Source organism: Lepidochelys olivacea (genome assembly GCF_965140295.1).
Source record: "Lepidochelys olivacea isolate rLepOli2 genome assembly, chromosome: 2".
NCBI classification, from domain to species: domain Eukaryota; kingdom Metazoa; phylum Chordata; order Testudines; family Cheloniidae; genus Lepidochelys; species Lepidochelys olivacea.
This window is the reverse complement of record NC_140412.1, coordinates 7,256,457-7,282,076: the sequence shown is the minus strand read 5'-3', so window position 1 is coordinate 7,282,076 and position 25,620 is coordinate 7,256,457. Positions and strand designations below refer to the sequence as shown.

Here is a 25,620-nt window from a genome sequence, read left to right as displayed (position 1 = left end):
TGCATCCAAGGATTACACTAGCCGTTTTGGCCACAGCACGGCAGTGGGAGCTCATGTGTAACTGATTATTCACCATGACCCCCAAATGTTTTTCAGACTCACAGCTTCCCAGGATAGAGTCCCCCATCCTGTAAGTAAGGCCGACATTCTTTGCCCCTAGATGTACGCTTTTAACTGATCTTTATAATCAGCCACTTGGAAGAACCAATTACTCCCAGGTGGGTTTTTAGAGAGCTGTCATAGGCAAGCTAGGGGCTATCTCCCCTTAAATATGACACACCACACATTTAATATAGTACTAAATAAAACCAAATCAATACAATCGCCACCGGTGGGAAAAAAAGAAGATGTGCTTTGGGCTGCCACAAAGTCAACTGGTCTTGCAGCCAGGATATGTCAGACAGTGGCATTGCAAACCAATCAAAGAACAGAACAAGTTCTCTGGGAAAGGCTCGTGCCACACAGACACAGTCAACAGTGTGCCCTTGTTACCAAGAAGGCCAATGGCATTTTGGGATGTATATGTAGGGGCATTGCCAGCAGATCGAGGGACGTGATCATTCCCCTCTATTCGACATTGGTGAGGCCTCATCTGGAGTACTGTGTCCAGTTTTGGGCCCCACACTACAAGAAGGATGTGGAAAAATTGGAGAGAGTCCAGCGGAGGGCAACAAAAATGATTAGGGGTCTGGAACACATGACTTATGAGGAGAGGCTGAGGGAACTGGGATTATTTAGTCTGTGGAAGAGAAGAATGAGGTGGGATTTGATAGCTGCTTTCAACTACCTGAAAGGGGGTTCCAAAGAGGATGGATCTAGACTGTTCTCAGTGGTAGCTGTTGACAGAACAAGGAGTAATCATCTCAAGTTGCAGTGGGGGAGGTTTAGGATGGATATTAGGAAAAACTTTTTCACTAGGAGGGTGGTGAAGCACTGGAATGGGTTACCTAGGGAGGTGGTGGAATCTCCTTCCTTAGATATTTTTAAGTCAGGCTTGACAAAGCCCTGGCTGGGATGATTTAGTTGGGGATTGGTCCTGCTTTGAGCAGGGGGTTGGACTAGATGACCTCCTGAGGTCCCTTCCAACCCTGATATTCTATGATTCAGACAATGTTGGTAATCTCCATGCATCTGAAGACGTGGGTTTTTTACTCACGGAAGCTTATGCCCAAATGAATCTGTTAGTCTTTAAGATGCCACCGGACTCCTCATTGTTTTTGTGGATACAGACTAACATGGCTACCCCTCTGATAGTGGTGAAAGGAGAATGAGAAAATCCCTACCCTGGGCTATTACGGGCATCTCCGTGCAGAGTAAAGGTGTCAGAGTGGCAGTGAGAACCTTACCCCCTAAGACTTTTCACTGAACAGACTGTCCGTTCATTCATGTTCTAAGATCCCTGAAGACATGGTTGAGAAGTGGTTCTTACAGCCTCTCTGATACCTAATCTTTTCTGTCACTCCCCTTTCCCCAAATTCCCCCACTCACAGTCAGACTCCCAGACCTACTAAGCACTGACTAGAACTGCTGACATCACAGGAGTACCTCTGTTTTTGCTGAGATGGGAAGGAAGCTACTGAGGGGAACCTCCAAAAATCTGGTTTTGCAAAAGGGTTAGGGGCGGGAGGGAAGACTACAATAGGCCCTGGCCCCTGGGGCAGAAGGCTACAATTGCTTCTGCTGAGTCTCTCCTTCCTGGTAGATGCTGGGGACTTCTTAAAGGACTACCTCCTGGAAATTCTGTGCAGAGCTCCAGCCCGCCTGGTCCTCCTTACAGAGGGGCACTGCTGAAGCCATGCACTCTCATTTTATTTTGAAATCATCTCTCAAGACAACATTAAAGACAAATGATCTCTGACACAGAGAAACCAAGGAACCAAATTTGAAGGCATCTTGCCCGAAGAATGCAGGAGAAAACATGCTTCCGCGGAAATCAGCATCACTTAGAAACTTAGCACGTCAGCACTTGAGAAACACCTGGGGAAGCAGTGTGCGAGGCAAGCGGTTATATTGGGGAATTCCAAGTCAGGACTTCTGGGCTGTATTTTCAGCTGAGTTACTGTATCTTCATGACTTCTGACAAGCTGCTCAATCTCTCTGTGCTTTGGGTTCTCCATCTATAAAATGGGCCTAACACTCACTTTCTAAAGTGCTTCAAAATCCTCAGAGACATGATATCCAAGCTGAGTATTATGGATGAGTTATTACAGTTTAATAAAACTGCAGCACTTAATCTTATTCCATGCCCCTTCTAGTCCAGAACTTCAACAGTGTTATAACGAGGTGGAGATTGTCTTCTAAATTCTAGATATCCAAACATACAAAAATGTCTCTGTTTATCACTGAGTAAAATAAATAGCCACAGTTTATGTAAGTTGTACAGTATCACATGTTCTGCAGTTCAGAGCAAGCCAGCAGAGGGAGAACAAGCTAACAAACTTCATTCATTCCCCAAGCTTTATGGACAATAAATGATCACATTGGCACAGAAATGAGAAAGTCACTAAAGCAAAGCAGCCAAGTTAATAATCACTGCCAAGGTTTCCCCCCAGTCTCCCATTTACCAGCTAAACTCACATTTACTTACTAGTTAGTTTATAAATAGGTAATGCCTTTGACCTTTGCTGCCATTCTTTAAAATAGCCGTCTCTGCTACCCAACATGCGTTCATAAGCCTGCCTAAACCGACCTAATGTATGTCTTAGATCCTACACTGTTGCTTCTTCCACACAGCAACAACCATCTACGTACCTAGTACTTATAGGGTACCCTTATTATCCAAGTGCCCAGTCACACTCTAATACCCAATCCTAACTGAATCTTCCCTCACCAGACAAAACCTAATGTTCAATCCCAAACTCCTTCCTGCTCCCACATGTCCTTCCAATCCCAGCTAAGCCCAAAGCCCAGTCTCTACCTGTTTACATCTGTCAGTTCCTTTCCCATGATGTTTGATCTTTAATCCCTCCTCACTTCTAGCTGCCATTTCTTTCCCCTACCAAAAGTCAAAACTAGTAGAGGAAAAAAGAGGTTATTTCCAACATTTTTGGATACTGTAACTGCAAGGAACGGAAAGTAAAAATTAAATTATATTAAAGCGAAAAGGTGGCTGAACAACATCATTTTACATTCATCATCTCGTGTAGACTGGTCATTTCATATACTGAGACAGTTTATGTGTGTGCATATAACATGCAAATATGCAGATACAAAGTTTGTGTAAATGGATGTATCTATCTATATATCTAAGTTTTTATTCATCACCTCCCACAAAAGACTGCATATAAATCTTTCTTCCAGCCCTGTTGCAAGGAACAAGTTTAAAAGGTATTGTTGGGAAATATTTGTAAATACAGATATAGTGTGAGAATGCTGATATAGTAATTATTTGTATTATGGGAGGCCATAGAGAGTCAAACTATAAATGCCCATAGAAAGTGGCAGTCCTTTCCCCAAAGAGCTTACACTCTAAACAGACAGGAGTGATTAAGGTCTGCAGGAAGGGGCACAGAAAGGTGAAGTGACTTGTCCAAGGTCATATAGCACATCAGTGGCAGAGCTGGGAATAGACTCCAGATCCCCTGAGTTCCAGCCCATCTGCAGTTCCTACCTATCTGCAAGAACATTTGGCCTTTAAAATTTAAGAGCAAAGACCAGAGACATGTTTTGCCTTTAACTCTGAAAAGTAGACAGAAGTGATTTATCACAAGTTCAACATTTTGCATGTGTTTTTACATATGTTATTGCGATTTCAAATGACAGTATTACACACTTTATTATACACTGGGCTACACGGAATGATCCATGTCTAAAATAAAAGACCACTTGAGCATGTCATATGTAAAAGGAGCCACTTTGATATTATAAATCTGATATATGAAACATAAACTACCTAAGCTGCGTATCTAATACATATATAAACTGCATGTACATTAATGATTCAACTAATTAAAAATGGCTAACTGATGGTTCTCAAAATAGAATTGTAAATGCGGTCTCATCATCAAGCAGGTTTGTTTCCAGTGGGGTCTCACAGGGATCGGTTCTTAGCCCTATGCTATTTAACATTTTTATCAATGACTTTGAAGAAAACATAAAATCACCATCGATAAAGTCTGCAGTTGACACAAAAATTGAGGGAGTGGTAACATAAGAACAGCCACAATGGGTCAGACCAAAGGTCCATCCAGCCCAGTATCCTCTCTGCCAACAGTGGCCAATGCCAGGTGCCCCAGAGGGAGTGAACCTAACAGGTAATGATCAAGTGATCTCTCTCCTGACATCCATCTCCACCCTCTGACAAACAGAGGCTAGGAACACCATTCCTTACCCATCCTGGCTAATAGCCATTAATGGACTTAACCTCCATGAATTTATCCAGTTCTCTTTTAAACCCTGTTATAGTCCTAGTATTCACAACCTCCTCAGGCAAGGAGTTCCACAGGTTGACTGTGCACTGAGTGAAGAAGAACTTCCTTTTATTTGTTTTAAACCTGCTGCCCATTAATATCACTTGGTGGCCCCTCGTTCTTATATTGTGGGAACAAGTAAATAACTTTTCCTTATTCACTTTCTCCACACCACTCATGATTTTATAGACCTCTATCATGTCCCCCCTTAGTCTCCTCTTTTCCAAGCTGAAAAGTCCAAGCCTCTTATTCTCTCCTCATCTGGGACCCATTCCAAACCCCTAATCATTTTAGTTGCCCTTCTCTGGACCTTTTCTAATGCCAGTATATCTTTTTTGAGATGAGGGGACCACATCTTTACGCAGTATTCAAGATGTGGGCCTACCATGGATTTATATAAGGGCAATAAGATATTCTCCATCTTATTCTCTATCCCCTTTTTAATGATTCCTAACATCCTGTTTGCTTTTTTGACTGATGCTGCACACTGTGTGGACGTCTTCAGAGAACTATCCACGATGACTCCAAGATCTTTCTCCTGATTAGCTGTAGCTAAATTAGCCCCCATCATATTGTATATATACTTGGGGTTATTTTTTCCAAGGTGCATTACTTTACATTTATCCACATTAAATTTCATTTGCTATTTTGTTGCCCCATCACTTAGTTTTGTGAGATCTTTTTGAAGTTCTTCCCAGTCTGCTTTGGTCTCGACTATCTTGAGCAGTTTAGTATCATCTGTAAACTTTACCACCTCACTGTTTACCCCTTTCTTCAGATCATTTTTGAATAAGTTGAATAGGATTGGTCCTAGGACTGACCCTTGCGGACCACCACTAGTTACCCCTCTCCATTCTGAAAATTTACCGTTTATTCCTACCCTTTGTTCCCCGCCTTTTAACTAGTTCTCAATCCATGAAAGGATCTTCCCTCTTATCCCATGACAACTTAATTTACGTAAGAGCCTTTAGTGAGGGACCTTGTCAAAGGCTTTCTGGAAATCTAAGTACACTATGTCCACTGGATCCCCCTTGTCCACGTTTGTTAACCCCTTCAAAGAACTCTAATAGATTAGTAAGACATGATTTCCCTTTACAGAAACCATGTTGACTTTTGCCCAACAATTTATGTTCTTCTATGTGTCTGACAATTTTATTCTTTACTATTGTTTCAACTAATTTGCCCAGTACTGACGTTCAACTTACCGGTCTGTAATTGAGTCTCCAAAATGTTTCAAATGGTCGCGTGGCAACTCCTGTCCCACAGGACTGGCTGGGCTCGCCTACCTGCTCCAGGCACTGCAACCTCTGGGGTCCCAACACCACTCAGGTTTGGACCAGCTGTCATGACGACAGGAGTCCAGTTAGGCCAAATATGAGTGAGTGGCCCTGCAACTCCATAAGCCAGGTCACAACTCCAGTCGCAAAAATTTGGTCCAGTCAGGGGGGCGGGGCCAAACCTGAGAGGTTGTACCACCTCGAACAGAGAGCCAAGCCCAGCCGGTCCCACAGCCCAGGAGCTGCTGGAGCTTGCCACTGTGGGCTGAGTGCTGTGCAGAACCCTACCCCACTGGGGAGGGAGGGGGGCAGGACCCTACCAAAAACCACCCCATGACCTCCATCCCCAGACTATTTACTGAGTCACAACAGGCCATAAATATTTACAGATGGGTCCTGAGCCCAAGAGGTTGAGAACCACTAGACAAGATAACCACCATGGTCCCTTCTGGCCTTGGAATCTGTGAATCTGTACTTTGTTGCAGGTGGAGTAGCTAACATAGCCGGATATTGCCTGAATGCGCTTCATGCTATGTAAAAAATAAAGGAGGAAAAATCCAGCCATATGGACAGTCAGAGGTGCATGAGGGAGTGTGTATACCAGGTAGTAACGGGATTGGAGGACGTGACTGTGTATGCATTCTCGGATGGGTTAATTAGACGCACTCAAATATGAGTTGTATAGTATTAGCTTGAGGAGGTTTTGCTGACTGGCAGGAGATGTTTGTGCTTTGTTTCATACAATGTGCTTCACACATTAGCAGCTGCCGTGTGTCTGTTCTAACCCCATACAAGATCTGACAAGATGCTGCGAATGTATAGTCTTGATCTCTGAGTAAAGCCAGGAGAACCGTTAAAAGCATGATTAAAAGGAACCTTTCCAGTGGGAATATCACAGGTAGATGCACCGTGTGACAGTACCATTCTGGTGAGTCATCCATCCATCAGCATCAGGCTGAACTGCTAAGTGTGACATTTCTGTGGGCTAATGGTATTGCAACTGAGACTTACACACACAAATCCCTTCATTTCCCTGTAATTCAGGTATGAACACAACCTGACTAAAGCAGACGCAAAACTCAGCTCCATGGGACTAGCCACTGCAGCACTGAAAGTCAATATTATGACTCAATGCAGATATTATGGTGCAGTTTGTACCTGCTAAACTTTGTGCCCAGGACCCAAACTCTGTGTTCACCCTCCCCCGCCAAAAAGCTGCAGGCAGAAATCTTGACCATAACCGATGTAACAAATAAAACAGCAATGTCCACTCCATTCTATCAGGACCAAGGTCTAAAACTGGCCACAGACTTCCCAGACACAATGGCTGAAATCCAGACATTTCAACTCAAGGAACAAACGCAACACTTAACTACATACAGACTGTGACTACCCAGGAGAGAGACGATGAGTCAACACATTAAAGATACTGTACGTTAAGGGAAGTTGATTCACAGACACAGAGAAATTAGAGATGAAAGAGACTTATTTAGGTCATTTAGATTATCCCCAGTGGAGCAATGTGAGTGGCTTTCCACAACATATTCCCTGGTGCTTCATGTAACAGACCGTTAAACGGCTCCACTGAAGGGACTTCTACCATTTCCTTTCCTCAGTCTAATATATGTCACCAGTAGAAAATATTTCCCAATATTCATCCTAAACTTGTTTCCCTTTGCTCAGTTTTCTTATTCCAACTTACCCCTCATGTCACTCAAAATACACCGCTGACCCTTTAGTGTTTACATCCTTCAAATGCACATGGACGTTTGGGCCACTCAGAAGAAGTAATTGTGAGGATTCATAGAGTCCACGGCCCAAAGAGAGTCGACTGTGACCATCTAGACTGACCTCCTGTATAACACAGGCCCTATAACATCCCCTAAACAAACTCCACTCTGGATGGATGGATTTCAGGAAGAACTCCACAAGTCCAAAATCAAGGAGATTGCCTGCCCCTACAGAGAAGTAAACCCACCCTGGAACACTTTCTAGGTCCATAGCATGAGAATGTGAATAACTCTGAACCCAGACGTGGGGTTGATGCTATGACAAAACGATTGCTGAGACAACCAGGGAAATGTGTTTACCACACTTAGTTTTGTCCATAGGAAGGCACAGATTCCCACAAATGTAAAGACCATAGAGTGGGGAGAGGATCCCCTTCTTAAGACTTGGGTCTGAACTATGACGGAATGGGCAACGCAAGAGATGCTATTTTGAGGAGATGTTTAAATAGTTCAAAATCTCCCTATAGCTGCAGCTGGTACTTCCAGTTGTATACTGTCCAGGAAGTCGCCTGTAACACTGATTTTGTTTTTAAAGAATGGAAGCCCTAGGTATGATTTTTAACACACTTATTTTGGTGAGGGAGCTCAGAAGAGCAATGCTGAACACCAGGGTTGGGAGGTGAGGGAAGAAATGTTACTAACAGAGTTTATCTTTACACCAGGGTTGGGAGGTGAGGGAAGAAATGTTACTAACAGAGTTTATCTTTACCCCAGAGGCAATTTAATGAGAGAGGCTATTTCTACAGCACTGATATGGCTCATTAACACATCTGTTTACTCCATTGGGTTTTTCTGTAAAAATGATTCACTAGTTACTTATGTAAATATATTCACCAGTTAGCATCACTGAAACATAGATTAGGAGGAACACTTATAAAGTTATAACGGCTAGAAGGAAGGGCAGAAGTTTTCAGCGTGGGAATTAGTTTCAAAGTTAGATCTATTAGCAAAGTTTTTTTGTTTTTTTTTTTTGTTACAAACAAGTTGTTCATTATGCTTTTGCAACGTATCTTCTATATTTAAGTTTCATTTATTCATTAAATCACTGGTAAGATCAGTGTCACATAACAGCAGAAATCTCTTCTAAAACGACGGCAACTAGATTAGGGAAACAAAGAATATTCTGCAACATAGGTGCCAACGCCATGGGTTTTTAATGGCTATAAAAAAATAGCGGGTGCTCGGCACCCACCAGCCACAATTGTTCAGCAGCTGCGGGAGAAGCTTGGGGGAGGGCGGAGAGCAGGGAGTGGCGGGACCTCAGGAGAGGGGTTGGAGCAGGGCAGAAAGAGAGCAGGGCCTCAGGGAGGGGGTGGAGTGGGGGCGGGGCCTTGGGGCGGCACAGAGGTGGAACATCCCCAGGGAAAAAACAAAGCTCAGTGCTTATGTTCTGCAACGTTATTAACAGGATTAAACACCATGGAGAAACCTACCACACAACACCTGTTTTGTTGACTATATATATATATTTTTTTAAACGATTTTTTGAATCCGTAGAGTGGGTGATCTTATTTTGTGGTTCAGATTGAGTACGGCTGTATGCTCTTGGTCCTAGAAAAATTCCTCTGACACACGGGGAAAGCCGTGTGTCTAGAACAGAGATTCAACAATCAACACCGCTGGGTTCTGTTCTCAATTCTGCCAGTCTGTCTATCTAGGTAATCCATTTACCATTATCACAGTATCTGAGCAACTTCTTTATTTTGTGTTTGTACAGCGCCTCGCACACAGGGGTCCTGACCCGTGACAAGGGCTTATAGGTGCTACATTTATACAAATGAAGAAGGAGTAGCAGTCGTCAGGGGTGAGTGGCTGTTCAAGGCATTCAGATAAAACAGGGGTCAGTGAAGCACAAGCATTTAGAAAGCCGTTCCTCTAACAAAGCATTGTAGTAAGTGAAAGCCACTCTGGAAGAAGCATGCATCCCTGATTCTACAAAGCAGCTAACCACATGCTTAATTTTAGTTGACTTCAGCGGGACTACTCATGTATTTAAGTTAAGCAAGTGCTTAAGCGTTTGCTAGATTTGGGACCCAAGTCAGCATTATCTTCTTCGTGCCTTGCAAACACCATCAGAGTTATCACAGAATTAGCCAAAGGGACTTAATGACCTCATTGCCATGAAACCAGAACATTGAGGGACTGCTATTCTGTTCACATGGACCGTGGTCCCCTGGTTTTTATCAGGAGTCTCACACAAAACTCCACCCTACTTGGAATTTACAGGCCTGCCCTTTGCCCCTTGCACAGCTCCCCCGATTCCTTCGCTGTCAAAGGGACAATGTAGTGTAACATATCTCACTCCAACACTGCAGACTGCTGCAAATCTTCCCCTGTTGTGTGATTTTACATAGATGGGGAATGCATGGCTCTAAATACTTCACAATCCCTAGGATATTGGTAAATCCCAAGGCTTTTTTTTTACCATCAGGAGTGAGTGGTCAGTGTCCAAAATCACGGTAAAAGGAGCTATGTGGGAATGGAGGGATGTGAAAAGGAGATGAAGAAGAGCCAGTGGCAGTGAGAAGAGGCAGGAGTAGTTTACCTATCTCCCATTCCTCAGCATAGCATGCCAAGGCTGGGTAACTCTGTCCACTGGGTTGATGCTGCAGGCAATCTTGCAAGGCAATCTTGTGCGTAGGTTTGATGGATTTCTGATGTGTTAAATTTGGCAGTTACAAACCAAGTGTCAGAATAAATAGAAAATCTCATTCTTGGGGCACAGGGAACCTGGCACCTGTGCGGGCACTAACTTCATAAACAGCTTGAGTTTGTCAATGAGAATTTTACCAGTAATTATTCTGCAGCATGGAGGGGTGCATTTAATGGTACTCAAGTGGAAAAAAAAACTAAGCAAATTATTCAATTAACTGAAAACAGCTAATGCACTGGGTTGCTAAAGCAGCCACTTTTCACCGTGTTTAATTTCCCTACTACTACCTTGAAAAGTCCAAAGCACCTGCAGCCCCAATGAGGTGTGTCAGGCAGCAAGTGCCTTGTATACTCTCACTATTACATCAGGACCAAATTCTGCCATCAGTTACGCAGTTCACACTGCAATCAGTGTAACTGGGAAGAGATATCTGGCTCATGGAAGGTATAAGCTGTCAATGCAGTACTTCTTAAGCTCTCAATGAAATAATATGCTATGGTAATAATAATAGAAATACAGAATCGAGCAATGTCAGGCTGGAAGAGACCTTGAGAGGTCATTGAGTCCAGCCCCTGCTCTGAGGCAGGACCAAATAAACTTTGACCATCCCTGACAGGGGTCTGTCCAACCTGTTCTTAAAACCCTCCAATGACGGGGACTCCACAACCTCCCTTGGAATCCTCTTCCAGAGTTTAACCACCTTAAATTAGAAAGTTTTTCCTAAAATCTAACTTCAATCTCCCTTGCTGCAGATTAGGCCCATTATTTCTTGTCCTACCGTCAGCAGACATGGAGAAGAAGATGGTAACCAATTATTCTAACAGCCCTTAATGTATTTGAAAACTTATCATGTCCCCCTTCAGTCTTCTTGTCTCAAAATTAACCATGCTCAGTTTTTTTTAACCTTTCCTCAGAGGTGAGGTTTTATAAACCTTTTTTTTATCTTTTTGTTGATCTCCAGTGGACTCTCTCCAGTCTATCCACATCTACGCTAAAGTGCAACACCTAGAATTGGACACAGTACTCCAGCTGAGGCCTCACCAGTGCCAAGTAGAGCAGGACAATTACTTCCTGTGTCTCCTATAAGACACTCCTGTTAATATACCCTAGAATGATATTAGCCTTTTTCACAACTGCATCACACTGTTGACTCATATTCAGTTTGTGATCCACTATAACCCTCAGATCCTGTTTCAGTAATACTACCCCCTAGCCTGTTATTCCCCATTTTGTAATTCTGCATTTGACTGTATTGAATTTTATCTGGTTCATTTCAGACTAATTCTCCAATTTGTCAAGGTCATTCTGAATTCTAATCCTGTCTTCCAAAGTGCTCGCAACACCTCCCAGCTTGGTGGCATTGACAAATTTTGTAACCACACTCTCCACTCCATTATCCAAGTCATTAATGAAATACTGAAAAGTACCAGACCCAGAACTGAGCCCTGTTGGACTCACTAGATATCTCAGTTGAAAGAGAATGACTGATCACTACTCTTTGAGTACAGACTTTCAACCAGTTGTGCACCACCTTATAGTAATTTCACCACATTTCCTTAGTTTGCTTATGAGAATGTCATGTGGGACTGGATCAAAAGCCTTACTAAAAATCAAGATACATCATGTCTACTGCTTCCTCCCTATCTAGGGTGACCAGATGTCCCGTTTTTGTAGGGACATTCCCATTTTTTGGAACTTTTTCTTGTATAGGCGCCTATTACCCCCAACCCCCTCTCCTGTTTTTTCACAGTTGCTATCTGGTCACCTTATCCCTGTCCACTAGATCAGTAACCCTGTCAAAGGAGGAAATTAGGCTGGTTTGGCGTAATTTGTTCTTAGCAAATCCATGCTGGCTATTACTTATTACCTATTATTCTCTAGGCGCTTAATAATTGTTTACTAATTTGTTTCAGTATCTTTCCAGATATCGAATTAAGCTGACTGTTCTATAATTTCCCCTTCCTTCCCCTTTTTAAAATTGGTATTATGTTTGTCCTTCTCCAGTCATATGGGAGCCCACCTGTCCTCTATAAGTTCTCAAAGATAATTGCTAACTGTTTCAAGATTGCTTCAACTAGTTCCTTAAGTATCCTAGGATAAATTTTATCAGGCCCTGCCAACTTGAATGCATTCAACTTATCTAAATATTCTTTAACCTGTTCTTTCCCTAGTTTGGCTTCCTCCGCAGCTTTCTTGATGTCATCAGTTATTCGCTCTCCTTCCCGGCTAAGTAGAAGAGCTACATTTTCCTTCATCTTGCTCCAAATGCATTTGAAGAACCTCTTCTTATTGCCTTTTATGTGCCTTGCTAAGTGTAACTCATTTGTACCTTGGCCTTTCTGATTTTGTCCCTCCATGCCTGTACCCCTTTTCTTTTCTGTTGTACCCCTCATTAGCAATTAGTCCATGCTACCACTTTTTGTAGAATTCCTTTTTGATTTTCAGGTCATTAAAGAGTTGGAGCCATATTGGCCTCTCACTATTCTTCCTGTGTTTCCTTTGCATCAGAATATTTTGCAGTTGTACTTTAATACTGTCTCCTTGAGAAACTGCCAGCTCTCCTGAACCTCTTTACCCCTTAGATTTTCTTCCTCTGGGACCTTATCTACCAGTTCTCAGATTTTGTTAAAGTCTGCTTTTTAAAGTCCATTATTCTTATTCTGTTTCTGTCACTCCTTCCTTTTCTCAGGCTTATGAAACCTATCATTTTATGAGTACAAGTCTGACCAGCCTTGCATAAGACCGTCTGTCCAAGGATCTCATGGTGCTTTACAATGTCAAGTAAGTACTATTCTCATTTGACAGAGGAAATTAAATAACCAGCCACGGTTCTTGCCAGTAGTCTGTGGCAGTGTGTCTTTTACAAGACTTTGGCTCATTAGCTACCTCCCATTCCAAACAATCCCAGCTTCACATGCACAGTTCAATAGGAGGTTGGTAACAGTGACGCCCTAGGGACCAGTATAATGGCCTGTCGTTAACCCTAAGGGGAATATGCTGCGCTGGTTGTTGTGCATGGTCAGTATATCACTGTGGCTTTGGAGAGAGTGATACTGTTGCTGCATAAAGCATTTGCTAAATCCAGCCTCGAGAACCGAGTGCAGTCCCACATTTGCACTGGAGAATGGGACAATACCGGGGAAACCAGCAATAAAAGTAATGACGGCCTAAAGAATCTAAAGGGTGAGAAAAGGCTAAAACAGGAAGGCTCATTCTCACTGGAGAACGGCAGTGGGAATTTTTCAGATTGCAAATAGGGTTAATCGAATCCTCACGGATTAGTTGTTGGTTGATTTTAAAGTCTGGTGATGGAATGGAAAACCAGGGGGGATGAATCTAAGAGTCAGGAGCTGAGGATAATTTCAGGCAGGGCTATTTAAGGCAAAGGATAATAGATATGCTTAACAAACACCCATAAGAGAAGCTGTTTAAAACAGAGCATATATAGCAGGGAAGGAGAGCGAATAACTGCTGACATCATTAATGGCTGGTTTCAGAGTAACAGCCGTGTTAGTCTGTATTCGCAAAAAGAAAAGGAGTACTTGTGGCACCTTAGAGACTAACCAATTTATTTGAGCATGAGCAGTGAGCTGTAGCTCACGAAAGCTCATGCTCAAATAAATTGGTTAGTCTCTAAGGTGCCATCATTAATGGCTATTAGCCAGGGTGGATAAGAAATGGTGTCCCTAGCCTCTATTTGTCAGAGGGTGGAGATGGATGTCAGGAGAGAGATTACTTGATCATTACCTCTTAGGTTCACTCCCTTTGGGGCACCTGGCATTGGCCACTGTCAGTAGAGAGGATACGGGGCTGGATGGACCTTTGGTCTTACCCAGTATGGCCATTCTTATGTCCTTACGAAACAGAACCCCAGAGCCCGATCCTAATCAACTGCTTCTCTGCAGTCTGAAAGATTTGATATATTTTTTCTTCCTAAATTATATCCAATTTGTCATTAAAACACAACAACTTTTTTTATCAATAAAAAGATTTTAACATTATAGGGACAGAATTTCCAAAAGTGTATCTGCAAAAACATGAGGGCACCCACACTCTACTGCACCTTGATTTGCAAGCACATGCATGCATGTGACAATCTGGTTTGAATTGCTGACAGCAGACACTTTTAAAAGTCTTGCACATGCTGTCTGCCCAGGTGTGCAGGGCTCAGCGAGCATCCACTGGAAGCCTGACTAGTTTGAAAGATGCTATCCGCTTCCCCTGTTGTTAGTGAACTCTTCTGGAGCCAAGAACTCTCCAAACCATTGGAACTATTGGAAGGTACCCAATGTAAACAGAGCATGACATGTGTTACTATGCAGTAAAGAGTCTGCATTAGAAGACGCACATTTTAACTTGCTTAGGAGAAGTTCCCTGTAAACACCTATAAAACTAACTCATTTTCCTCCTTCAAAATCTGCCTTAAACTCTTGCTTGCCGTGATACCTACAAAAAACGTGACAACAATTAGGCTGCTGGTGTGCCTATCAAGCTGATAAATGTAGTCTCGTTCCCTCGCGCTCCTGTCTGCCTATATGCACCTGTTGTGTCGTCTTATACTTGGATTGTAAACTCTGTGGAGCAGGGACCTCTGTTTGTTCAGTGCTTGTACAGCACCTAGGCCAACAGGATCCTAGTCCATGACTAGAACTCCTAGGTAGTTGGATAATAATAAATAATAGTACATGAGTGAAGCCACCTATGTAGTTAGGATTTTACATTATACGTAAGTGAGCACTTGAAAGGAAAGAGAAGCTCATTTTCCATCTCACTAAAGTTTATTTACTACTTTTCTCTGAACTTTGCAGTAACATGGGTGCCCAGAAGCGAACATAAACTCCAGACATGGCTGCACTAGAATTATACAGGTGAGAGGCCATTACCTATCTGCTTTGTGACACAGTATTCAATTCCTGAGAATTAACCACTAATCCAAAAGTCTCCTTTGCCCTCTCCACTACACCTCACTATTGCAATGTAAAATGACTCTCGCTCACCCTATCCCACCTTTTAAAATTACCACGGCACAGTAAGGTAAGTGAAGAACAGAGAAGCACCTTTAAGAATTACTTGGCCTGTGGCATTTTAACTTATGCCATTTGCATTATTTTGATCTCTATGCATTTTTATAGGCAGTGGATCTCTGTTCATTTCCCCCCATAGAACAGCAACCCCGGAAGAATGAGTTCACTATAGCAGGGCTGTAATTTGCATACTGTCACATTAACGATTCCGGGCTTTATTTCAACTTCACTATAACAGTGTTTCATTTCTTTTAAGTGTACTGCAGACAGATGAGACACCTCCTATATGAAAAAAATTCCTATCCCGCCAGGATCATTTCAGTCTTTCACCCTTTCCAGGCAGAGAAGCTGAGTTCTGCACATTTTAACAGTGAATCTTCACTGGTGAATTCTTCCATGATCCTGTCTTGCACATCCACACCAACTTTGACTTTTGTGTGCAACCTCTGACGCACAACTGAAAGTTGGACATACAGAAAAGTGCACTTTTGGAAATTCAGTTTCATCCGAGTCTTTGGGATGAGACCTTAGAAATAAGGACCCTGTCTGTTCTGTGTGGGCACCAGGTGGCAGTTTATAAGAGAGCAGGAATTTGTCCCAGCGTATTAGCCAAAGATATGTCATTATTGCTCAGCATGCTCTGCCTCAGTTTGGTGCCATCCTCCACCCCAGAAGTGGCTGCATTTCAGTAATATTGTGTGTTGTGTGTACTTTGTAAAGCATGCTGGGATCCTTCCAGATAACAGGTGCTATATGTCATAAATGAAAAATGCTCTGCATAATCTGAACATTTTTATTTTGCCTTTTTTCCGTTCAACAAAGGTATTTTTGGGCCCCAAAACCTCCATAAATTTGGGTCCAAGATCCATTCCAAAATTATAGCAAAAGGAATCCATACATCTTTCTAAATAGATTGGCTAGAAAAGGGCAAAGACTGTGCAATCCAAGACCCTGTTATCAGATTTCTTCCATGAGCAACAACATTCTTGCTGTTAGTCTCTAAGGTGCCACAAGTCCTCCTTTTCCTTTTGCAAATACAGACGGACAGGGCTGCTCCTCTGAAACATTTTTTTTGTGTTCTTTTTGCGAATATTCTAATAGTTACAATTCCATTTGTCACCATGTCAGCTTGGGAAGGCTTTTTCCTCCCTTCCAAATAATTTATCTTCTCTTGCTAGATGAGTACATGAGTAACTAGCTCAGAGGAAAAGGAGCCAAGATGCACTGGAAATACATCTGGGCAAGGAACTTTTTCAAAGTATCTTCAACACTTTTTTTTAAAGCTCTTTTTTTTTTTTTTGGTTGCTCCTTTCTTTGATCTCCAAAATAAACTCTTGAAAGATGAGCATTTCTTCCCGAATGCTCTTCTTCCTTCATGGTGCATACATACGATCTTGTTATAGGGTCTCATCATCCACAGCTCTGGGCTGGACACAATAGCTTGTTGGCATATGATTAACATGCCAGGCACATCAGTTTGTTATGGTAGGGCTACCCAAGAGCACTGCACCACTCTGGTTTGTTATTGCATAGTCGGGCTCATAAAAACAGGGTCTCGCAATTCATGGTTCTGTTTTGTTGTTTGCACATTAGAAGTGTTAGTGATAATGTAGAATTCAGGCCTGTATATTTGCCCGAGATAGACTTTTGGGTCTTGTTTGCTCACTTGAGTTTTGATACTTTTATATTCTTACTAATATGTGTGAACAAAGACACTGTGTATGTTGCTTCTGTCTAGTCAGATGGGTTTGTTAGTATAATGGGAACACGTAAGAACAGCTAAAGTGTTGCTGGTTATGGTGGGAGTATCATATACAAGCATACACTTGAAGACTGCCTCAACTCCTATCTCAAGGCAAGGTCAAGCAACAGTCAGGAAGGGCAACGGGGTTGGGGGGAGGTGTAAGAAACACTAAGGCCAAAGAAATGCCTGTCCCTGACCAAAATACAACCTCACTCCTTACCCCTCCCATGGAATACAAAAGAGGTGAGATGAAGAACCCAGACTCAGGACCCTCCAAAACAAAACATGACCATAAATTGTAAGAGATGGGAACGAGGGTGTGCATTGCAGGTATATTTATGCCTGCTAAGGAGGGGGGCGGACAGGACACTGGGAAACAAGGCTCTGTGGTATCAGAGCTATGGATATGCTTGCTTAAAACTAACCCCAATAAATATTGCATTGCCTCCACTTCGGATTTCCAGTCTTCTGCTTTCTGTCTCCATGACAAAAACCAGAGGAGGGGGTAATGGAAAAGCCCCCTAACAACTACCAGGCTACACACCTTGGTTTGTTTTTGTAGGGTTGTTACTGAAAAAGGGGGTGCTGGCACTGATTTGGTAAACATAAAGTAAAGAACATTGTTTTCAAGAACACACATATATCCATCAAGGATTATATGCACTCGGCAAACAGATATATATTGGAGACGAAAGGAGGCATACCCCTTTATTCTGACCTCACCATGGGGTTTCTACACTGAGGAAGTTTTCTCATTAACTCATTAATCCGTCTCAGGGGAGAGTGGAGGCAGAATACGGGTTTCCAAATCAGCCTCCCTTGACATTTAATTAACAATAATATTTAGGACTCCTACAACGAAAGACAGCCCGCAGGTGTCACTCGCTCTATCAGGATTAAAGGGCAAAGAACACAGCAGAGGCTCAAATGACACTGAAGCACAGAGATAAGATGCAAAAAAGACAAAAAGGTTCTCCAGGCCAACCCACCCACTCCACAGCTAGTACAGAACTGCTCCCTGCTGTATGTTCTAGTGGTCCGGCCAGCCCTCGTCCAGATGTCCCCGAGCAACAGGGTCCCCAGTTTCATCTTATTAATTTCTATTTATACCGCTTTCTGCCCCCCCCCCAACACACACTCCCTTGGGGGACAGCCAAAAACAAGGAGAGTCGCAAAGTAATTATTAATACTTATTGTAGTACAAAGAATAATCGTTTGGAATTCTCACATAGAAGGCACAGTAAGAGGGCAAACTGCTCAACAGACATGACCAAACCAAGTCAACATCCCTGTCAGATAGGCTGATGATATCCTCTTATACAGATGAGGAAACAAAGGCAGCAACAGAACCCAGGGCTCCTGACTCAGAGGTTTTTGCTTAGCAAATGAGACCAAGGCTCTTCCTGCTTCCATTCTAAAATTTTAGAAAGCACCTAAAGCACTGAACACGCGACAGGGCCCGGGAGAGAAGAAGGAATCAGCAAGCCAGAGAGACAGGCAATCCCTTGATTTTCAAAAGCCAAGCAAGTACGCACACTACTGAGCAACTCAAAGATTCACTTCCACTTGCCTGAAAAATAAACCTACCTGTCTTCTTCGATCTGTACTTGAACACAGCCTGAGAAGAGCAGGAGGGATTGTCATAAATATAAAGGGAAGGGTAACCACCTTTCTGTATATAGTGCTATAAAATCCCTCCTAGCCAGAGACAACATCCTGTTACCTGTAAAAGGTTAAAAAGCTCAGGTAACTTGGCTGGCACCTGACCCAAAGGACCAATAAGGGAACAAGATACTTTCAAATCTTGGGGGGTGCTGGGGGGGGGAAGGCTTTTGTTTGTGCTCTTTGTTTACTTGTTTGTTCTCTCTTGGGACTGAGTGATGCCAGACAGAAATCCATCTTCTCCAACCCATCCTAATCCAAGTCTCCAATATTGCAACCAGTATAGGTAAGCCAGGCAAGGCGGATTAGTTTATCTTTTGTTTTATGTGAATTTTCCCTGTGTTAAGAGGGAGGTTTATTCCTGTTTTCTGTATCTTTAAGGTTTTGCCCAGAGGGGGATCCTCTGTGTTTTGAATCTGAATTCCCTATAAAGTATTTTCCATCCTGATTTTACAGCGCTGATTCTTTTACCTTTTCTTTAATTAAAATTCTTCTTTTAAGAACCTGATGGATTTTTCATTATTCTTAAGATCCAAGGGTTTGGGGCTGTGTTCACCTGTACGAATTGGTGAGGATTATTATCAAGCCTCTCCAGGAAAGGGGGTGTGTAGGGCTTGCGGGGATATTTTGGGGAAAGACGTCTCCAAGAGGTCTCTTTCCCTGGTCTTTGTTTAACACGCTTGGTGGTGGCAGCATAGGGTCCAAGGACAAGGCAAAGTTGGCACCTTGAGCAAGTTTTTAACCTAAGCTGGTAAGAATAAGCTTAGGGGGTCTTTCATGCGGGTTCCCACATCTGTACCCTAGAGTTCAGAGTGGGGAAGGATGGACTCCATGTCAAAGTTTTGTGGACCAGATAACATCTTACAAAGACTCAACACTAACCTAGCCCTGCGTTCTGGGCTTCTGCGGTCACTGTTCTTTGGCTTCCCAGAATACCCCATTCTGCTTCACTTCCAGAGAGTTAATCCTTCCAGGAGCATTTGCTTAAAACTAAAAACTTGAATTTGGCTCAGTACTTAAAATTCTGTTTAAAAAAAAAAAAAAAAGCCAAAACTCATAAGAAAACCAAAACCCAGAAAACATTTCCACTTTTTATTTCCCTTCTCGTGGGAACACCTGACTGGACACAAGGAAACGTTCCTCGTGGAACATTTTCAGCCCATTTGCAAAGTGCTAGCACAGAGCCTCTACCATGGTGCATAGGCTTCACCCAGGCTCTCTGCACAGGGGTGGATTTCACACGAAATCAACCAGCACAAACTGTGACAAGCAAATGGGGTTTATAAAACTCCTTCTGCTTTGATCACCTATATATAATTAGTGAGAGAGGGAAGATAATTTGCTGGTTTAAAATGGATGATTTTTTAAACGGATGTAATCCCTAGAATAAAATATGTAGACTTTAAAACTCCAAAAAGCACCTGTCTAGGTCCGTTTTTGAGCCCCCTTCCTGGAACATCTGAGTGTTTCCACCCACTGTATAGCAATGTATACAAAGTAGTTTGGTCTCCTGCTAAAATGGCAAACGTCAGCCCTTCAATGGCGCTGAAGATGCACAGTGACAGCAAAATTACCTAGGGGGCGTGTGCACTGAGATTAGGATAGGCTTGGGATAGGCAGGGCCCTCCTCCCTCCTCTTTGCCTAGCCTATCGCAGCTCCTCTAGAGGTGTGAATCTTCCCTTGCATCACAGCCTCTCCATGTTGCTCTAGGACCACCAGGTGGACTATACACTAGGATACCCCCCTCCACACACATGGGAATGCACCAAGGAATCAGCTCCCCATCATTGTGAGTGGAGAGAAAGCAGCCTTGCCATCAGTAATGCTATACACCCCCATGCTCCTGCCCACGGCTCTCTCCAGGTTTCCATAGCTCACTCATTACCGTGGTATCTGAGCAGAAAAGTCTGCCACCCCCTTTTCCCCATAATACCCGATAGGGATACACATTTCCTATAACTGTCTGCCTCAGAGGAGGGCAGACACAAGAGCAAATTCTTTCAGAAAGCTAAAGCATGAGGTTGCAGTCATTAGCTCCCCTTTGTGTCATGACAGTTGTATAATGAGTTTGCGTTTATAAAGTGCAGCCTCACACTGTGCATTAGAGACCATTTAAAACATACAGGTTGACATCTGGATGCTTTGCCTCTTTTTACTTTACCATTTCCAAAGCCTCTCGGGAAAGAAGGGGATGGGAGGCCAGGGAGATTATTTCTGAGCTTTGGTTAAAAAAGAAAAGTGCAGCCATTTGCTAAATGTTATTTCTGGGTTTGCATGTATTTACCGAGTGACTCTCTGTGCCCACTGCTGTAATGTAATAGCACGCTGCACAGATTAGATGCAGCATCCCTGTGAGGTAAACTACCCACGGTGGACACATCATGCCCAGCTTCCCTCTGCACATCATTCCAATCACTCCCATTGTAAATACACCTAGAAGACAGGAACAGAATCCTATGTCTGCCCGTGAAATGCTCTATCTCCAGTCCCCACAAATGCCTCTAAAAACGCTGCAAGCAAAAGACCCCAGCTGAACATATATGGTAAACAACGTCGTACACTAAATTCTCACCCATGCTACTCATGTTATATGCACTAGTTCAATGACTGATACATTCTGCTGGAATCAAACCCAGCAGAATGAGCCACCATGCAACATGCAAAAGCAAGCATCATAATATGCAACACAGTAATTCGATCACGCCCCAAAACTGAGGATATCGTGAAAACTGAGCAGCCCCCAGCATTCCTCACACATCCTATTATATTAGAACAAGGCAGACAGCCAATGATATTGCAAAGCTGGAACTACAGAATCACAAAAATATATCTTCACCTAGACCACAAGCCAACCTGGGGAACTCACTGTTGCAAGATATTACTGAATTAAATATTGTCACTGGAGCTAAATAAGATTGAGAGCATTGTCAACATCAGTAGCGGTGCAAATTAAGAGCCCAGCGGTGCAATCCTTAAGGGCTTGTTTACACCGTATAGGAACATGCGCAACCGTGGTGTGATTTCTAAAGCACACTAAGGTGCTGCACTGTACTTGGAACAGCATTATGTTAATGTTCAAGATGGATGAATTCAAACTGGAACAGGTAATGAGAAATGCTACTAGAATGATCAGGGGACTGGAGGGCCTATTCTGCAAGAGGAGACTGGAAACGCTAGGTTTGTTTAGCCTAGCAGAAAGAAGGCTGAGAGGTGATATGTTTGTTCTCCATAAATACATCAAGGGGGTAAACACCAGGGAGAGTGAAGAACTATTTAAACTGAAGGACAATGCTTACACAAGCGTAAATGGGTATAAACTGCCATAAATTCAGGCTGGAAATTAGAAGAAGGTTTTTATCATAGAGGTGAGGTTCTAGAACCGCTTCCCAATAGGAGCCATGAGTCCAAACAACTTAATCAGAGAGAGCTGACCAAATTCACGACTGCTTGTGATGATCAGAGACAGAGCTCAGCACACTGCCCTGGGTGGGGATCACTTCCTCTTTCCGTCTTATATTACTAAAAGCTCGTGCTTCAAGGATTCCCATGGTCAACCTGCAAGGGTCAGAAAGAGATTTCTCCCCTCCTCTCCCGCAGTGCATTCTAGGCGAGTTTTTGGTCCCCTTTCGTTGAAGCATCAGGGATGCAGATGGCGAAAGATGGGACCCAGGACAGCGTGGGCCAGGACTGTGAGGTGACATTGAGCATTCACTCTCTCTCGCAGGTGCTTGGCTGACTGGTTCTTCCTCATATGCTTGGGGTCTACCATATGTGGAACAGAGAAATAAATGCCCCCCTGGGTCAGATTGACAGTGACCTTGTGGGTTTTTCATCTTCCTCTGCAGCACGTGGGTGCGGGTCTCTTGCCAAGATTATCTGGATATATCTCACTTAATCATTATGCTGCCACTGCAGGGGCCTCAAGCATTGGTGCACCTCCCTCCTTCCTAGCTCTGCCTGTGGCACATAATAGTCTTGTCTCCTGTGGGCTGTAATACTTTGGTCTAATTTCAATTGTTAGGTTTAGTGTGCGGGTGCTGGTGGCCTGGGAGAGACAGGAGGTGAGACTAGATGATCTGCTGGTCCTTCTGGCCTTCAGCTCTATTAATCTATCGTTTTCAGCGCACCAAGGAACCTTTAGTGCACCAGCAAGGTCTGAACGGGTCAATTAATGTGCAACACATTCGTGCGCTTTGGAAATCACACCCCAGTAGCACGTGTTACCCAGCAATGCAGACAAGCCCTTACTCTTGTTGGTCACTACTTACTCATGCAAACAGCCTCACTGAAGTCAGCGGGACTATTTGCACAACTGATCCTCAACATAAGGATTGCACAAGATAGCCCTAAAAGATTGAACAATGGTGATTAAATCATGTGCTTTGAAAGGGCAGCATGCTGCTCAGGGAACAATCACACACTACATAGCACTGTACAGTAACTAGGTGCGCAGTGGTGATGTATGTTTTCTTCTGAAGCATCAGGTACTGGCTACTGCAGGGTCTACAGCAGGGGTTCTCAAACTGGGAGTCGGGATCCCTCAGGGGTTCCCAAGGTTATTACATGCGGGGTCATGAACTGTCAGCCTCCACCCCAAACCCTGCTTTGCCTCCAGCATTTATAATGGTGTTAAATATATTTTTAAAAGTGTTTTTAATTTATAAGGGGGGGGGTCGCACTCAGAGGCTTGCTGTGTGAAAGGCATCACCAGTACAAAAGTTTGAGAACCACTAGTCTAGAGGGACCAACAATATAATTTGCCTAGGCAATGCTACATTCCTATGACTTATTGCATGACGTGTCTTGATATTTTATGATGTGTTGTGAGAGCAATTGAAAAGCAACTCACATCTTCTGTCTAGCTCTCAGTACTGAAGTCAAAAAAGAGGGGCTGGAGGAGATCTTTAACTTGACTTCCTTGTACCTAATCACCACGCAAAATGATCTATCATATAGTGTAGCATTTGTCTACTGAGGTACATCAGCCTTGTTATACATTAGCAATTAAAACTGCCTTCCCCAGCGTAGTCAGGTAGGGTAAAGTACAGCACGCAATCAATACTTTACCTAGGGGTTGATATCCTTGTCTCGATGGACCTCCAAAGGGGTTCCGGCTTCCGAATCCGCTCCCATCAATGGAACCATAAGACATTTTCTACACAGCGGTGAATGGAGATTTTCTCTTAAGGCTGAAAAAGGACACAAAGAAAGAACAGTTGGCTAAAGTCCACAAGCATTGCCTAAAAGATCCTGCAAAGGAAACAAAGCCCAGAGCTTTCCTAGTAACCTTGTCCACCAGTAGTGAGAGGGGAGGGGTCTCATGTCTCCTTAGTTACGTCCCTAGCCTTTCCAATGACCTGCTGTGTGACTTCAGGTAAATCAGCTCCCCTTTCTGTGCCTTAAATGAGCGTAACACCTCGGGGGTTGGGAGACTTCATTCATTACCGTGTGCACTGTGCTTTGAGATCCTCAGGCGGAAGGCAAGTGCAGGGTAGTGTTAGCAAAGGAAGGCAGCCATTGCCTTCTGCAGCATTTTCGCTACAGAGCTGGACAGGAGTCTATCTGTCATACTGCAGGCTTGACGAGCTCTAGACAGACAGTTTATGGCCGTATCATAATCTCCTGGGCCTCCAGTACAAAAACTGCAGCCAGAGTTATTCCTCCTTGCCTGTAAAAAGATGCTGCATCAAGCAGCAATGGACTGAATTCAATACACTTCTGGCAGCTGCAAGCCTAAATCTCCTCCTCCACCTCCTCCTTGCCTCTGCAAAATGCAGCAACCACTGCCCCAGAAGCCTTAGATTATTTCAAGGGGATCCCAGGACTTGAAGGGCCAAACATGACTCACCCTGGAGGCCCTGTGGACCTGATGGCCCAAAGAAATAAGGACCAACGTGCTGAGGCAGGGTTGGTAGGTAGCCAGGAAGTGGCAGAAGTGGCAAACAGGGGAAGAAGCAGCATGACAAGTGGTGCTGGCTCCCCGACTCCCAGGGAGCAGAAATGGAAACGGCAGCCCCTTCTCCTTGCTTGTGGTGGTGAGGCCAGGAAGAAGGGCAGTGGATGGAGAAGCTCTCTGGCTGCAGATGGGGCTGATGGATGTGACAGTAGATTCCCTGCTGAGAGCGTGAGGAGGACCATACAACAATGATTTTTCTGTCCTTGCTCAGTGGAGATCCCTTCACTGGAAATGGTGCCTGCAGCATGGGAGATGGCAGGAACTGGGAGCTGATCAGCTGTGTCTGCATGTTGGGGTGAAGGGTATAATAAACACCCAGACACCCCCACGTACATACACAAGCAGCATGGTCCCAGCAGCTAAGGCAGGAGGTGGGGAGTCAGCAGACCCGGGGTTCTATTCCCAGAGCCTCGATGTGTGACCTCAGGAAAGAAAGACACCTGCTTGGTGCCTCAGTTTGCCTGTGCATACAATGGGGATAACGCATGTGCCCCGTTTTGGAAAGAGCTTGAAAATACAAGTCTGGAGTTACCTATGAATGATCTAGCCTAGGTGTATCGAAGGTACGAAAGAGCAGTTTCTGTATGAATTAGGGATTTATTCATTTCAATTTATTCATGGTACCAGCTACCAAAGCCTGCAGCGACAGGCGAAGTCTCTGTTGCAGTGAATCGGCTCAGCGGTCTGCACTGCAGCACTTCATTTCAATCATCCTGCAGGAAGACCAGAGTCTCCGGACCCCACACCTCCACTTGGACTTTGGCCACAGGCAGCTGCTGCACATTTTTATTTTGAAGCTACACGACACCAGGCAAAATTACTGCTGCCGTTAGTATGGGCAATGGAATCTGTGACATCCCAGGGGAGCCACTTACTGCCCTTTTCCGACTGGAGCAAATGCCACACAAACGGAGAGCAGGGCAATTTATCTCTGCCTCAAGAAAAAAAAAAAAAAAGCTAAGAGCTAATCGACTCCCATTTGCACTCCAGTTCCCTGTCAAGCTGCAGATCTCATCCACCAGCTGAGCGGCATTTCTGCACAGAGGGGATGTGCCACGAGATTCCTAGGCCTTGCGGCAGAACCAGCCTCCCGTACACTTGGCC

The 25,620-nt window shown here is 43.8% G+C and overlaps 1 protein-coding gene across 3 annotated transcripts in view; it reads right to left on the bottom strand.

Moving 5' to 3' along the window:
- The window catches only part of LOC311516100 (t-SNARE domain-containing protein 1-like), a 698,551-nt gene that overhangs the window by 488,109 nt on the left and 184,822 nt on the right, over positions 1-25,620 (bottom strand). For all 3 annotated transcript variants that reach the window (XM_084619794.1, XM_084619795.1, XM_084619793.1), the window contains one exon: positions 23,628-23,749. In XM_084619794.1, the coding sequence (XP_084475920.1) occupies positions 23,628-23,712 (85 nt within the window). In that variant the 5' untranslated portion in view covers positions 23,713-23,749. The remainder of the gene's footprint in view (positions 1-23,627; positions 23,750-25,620) is intronic.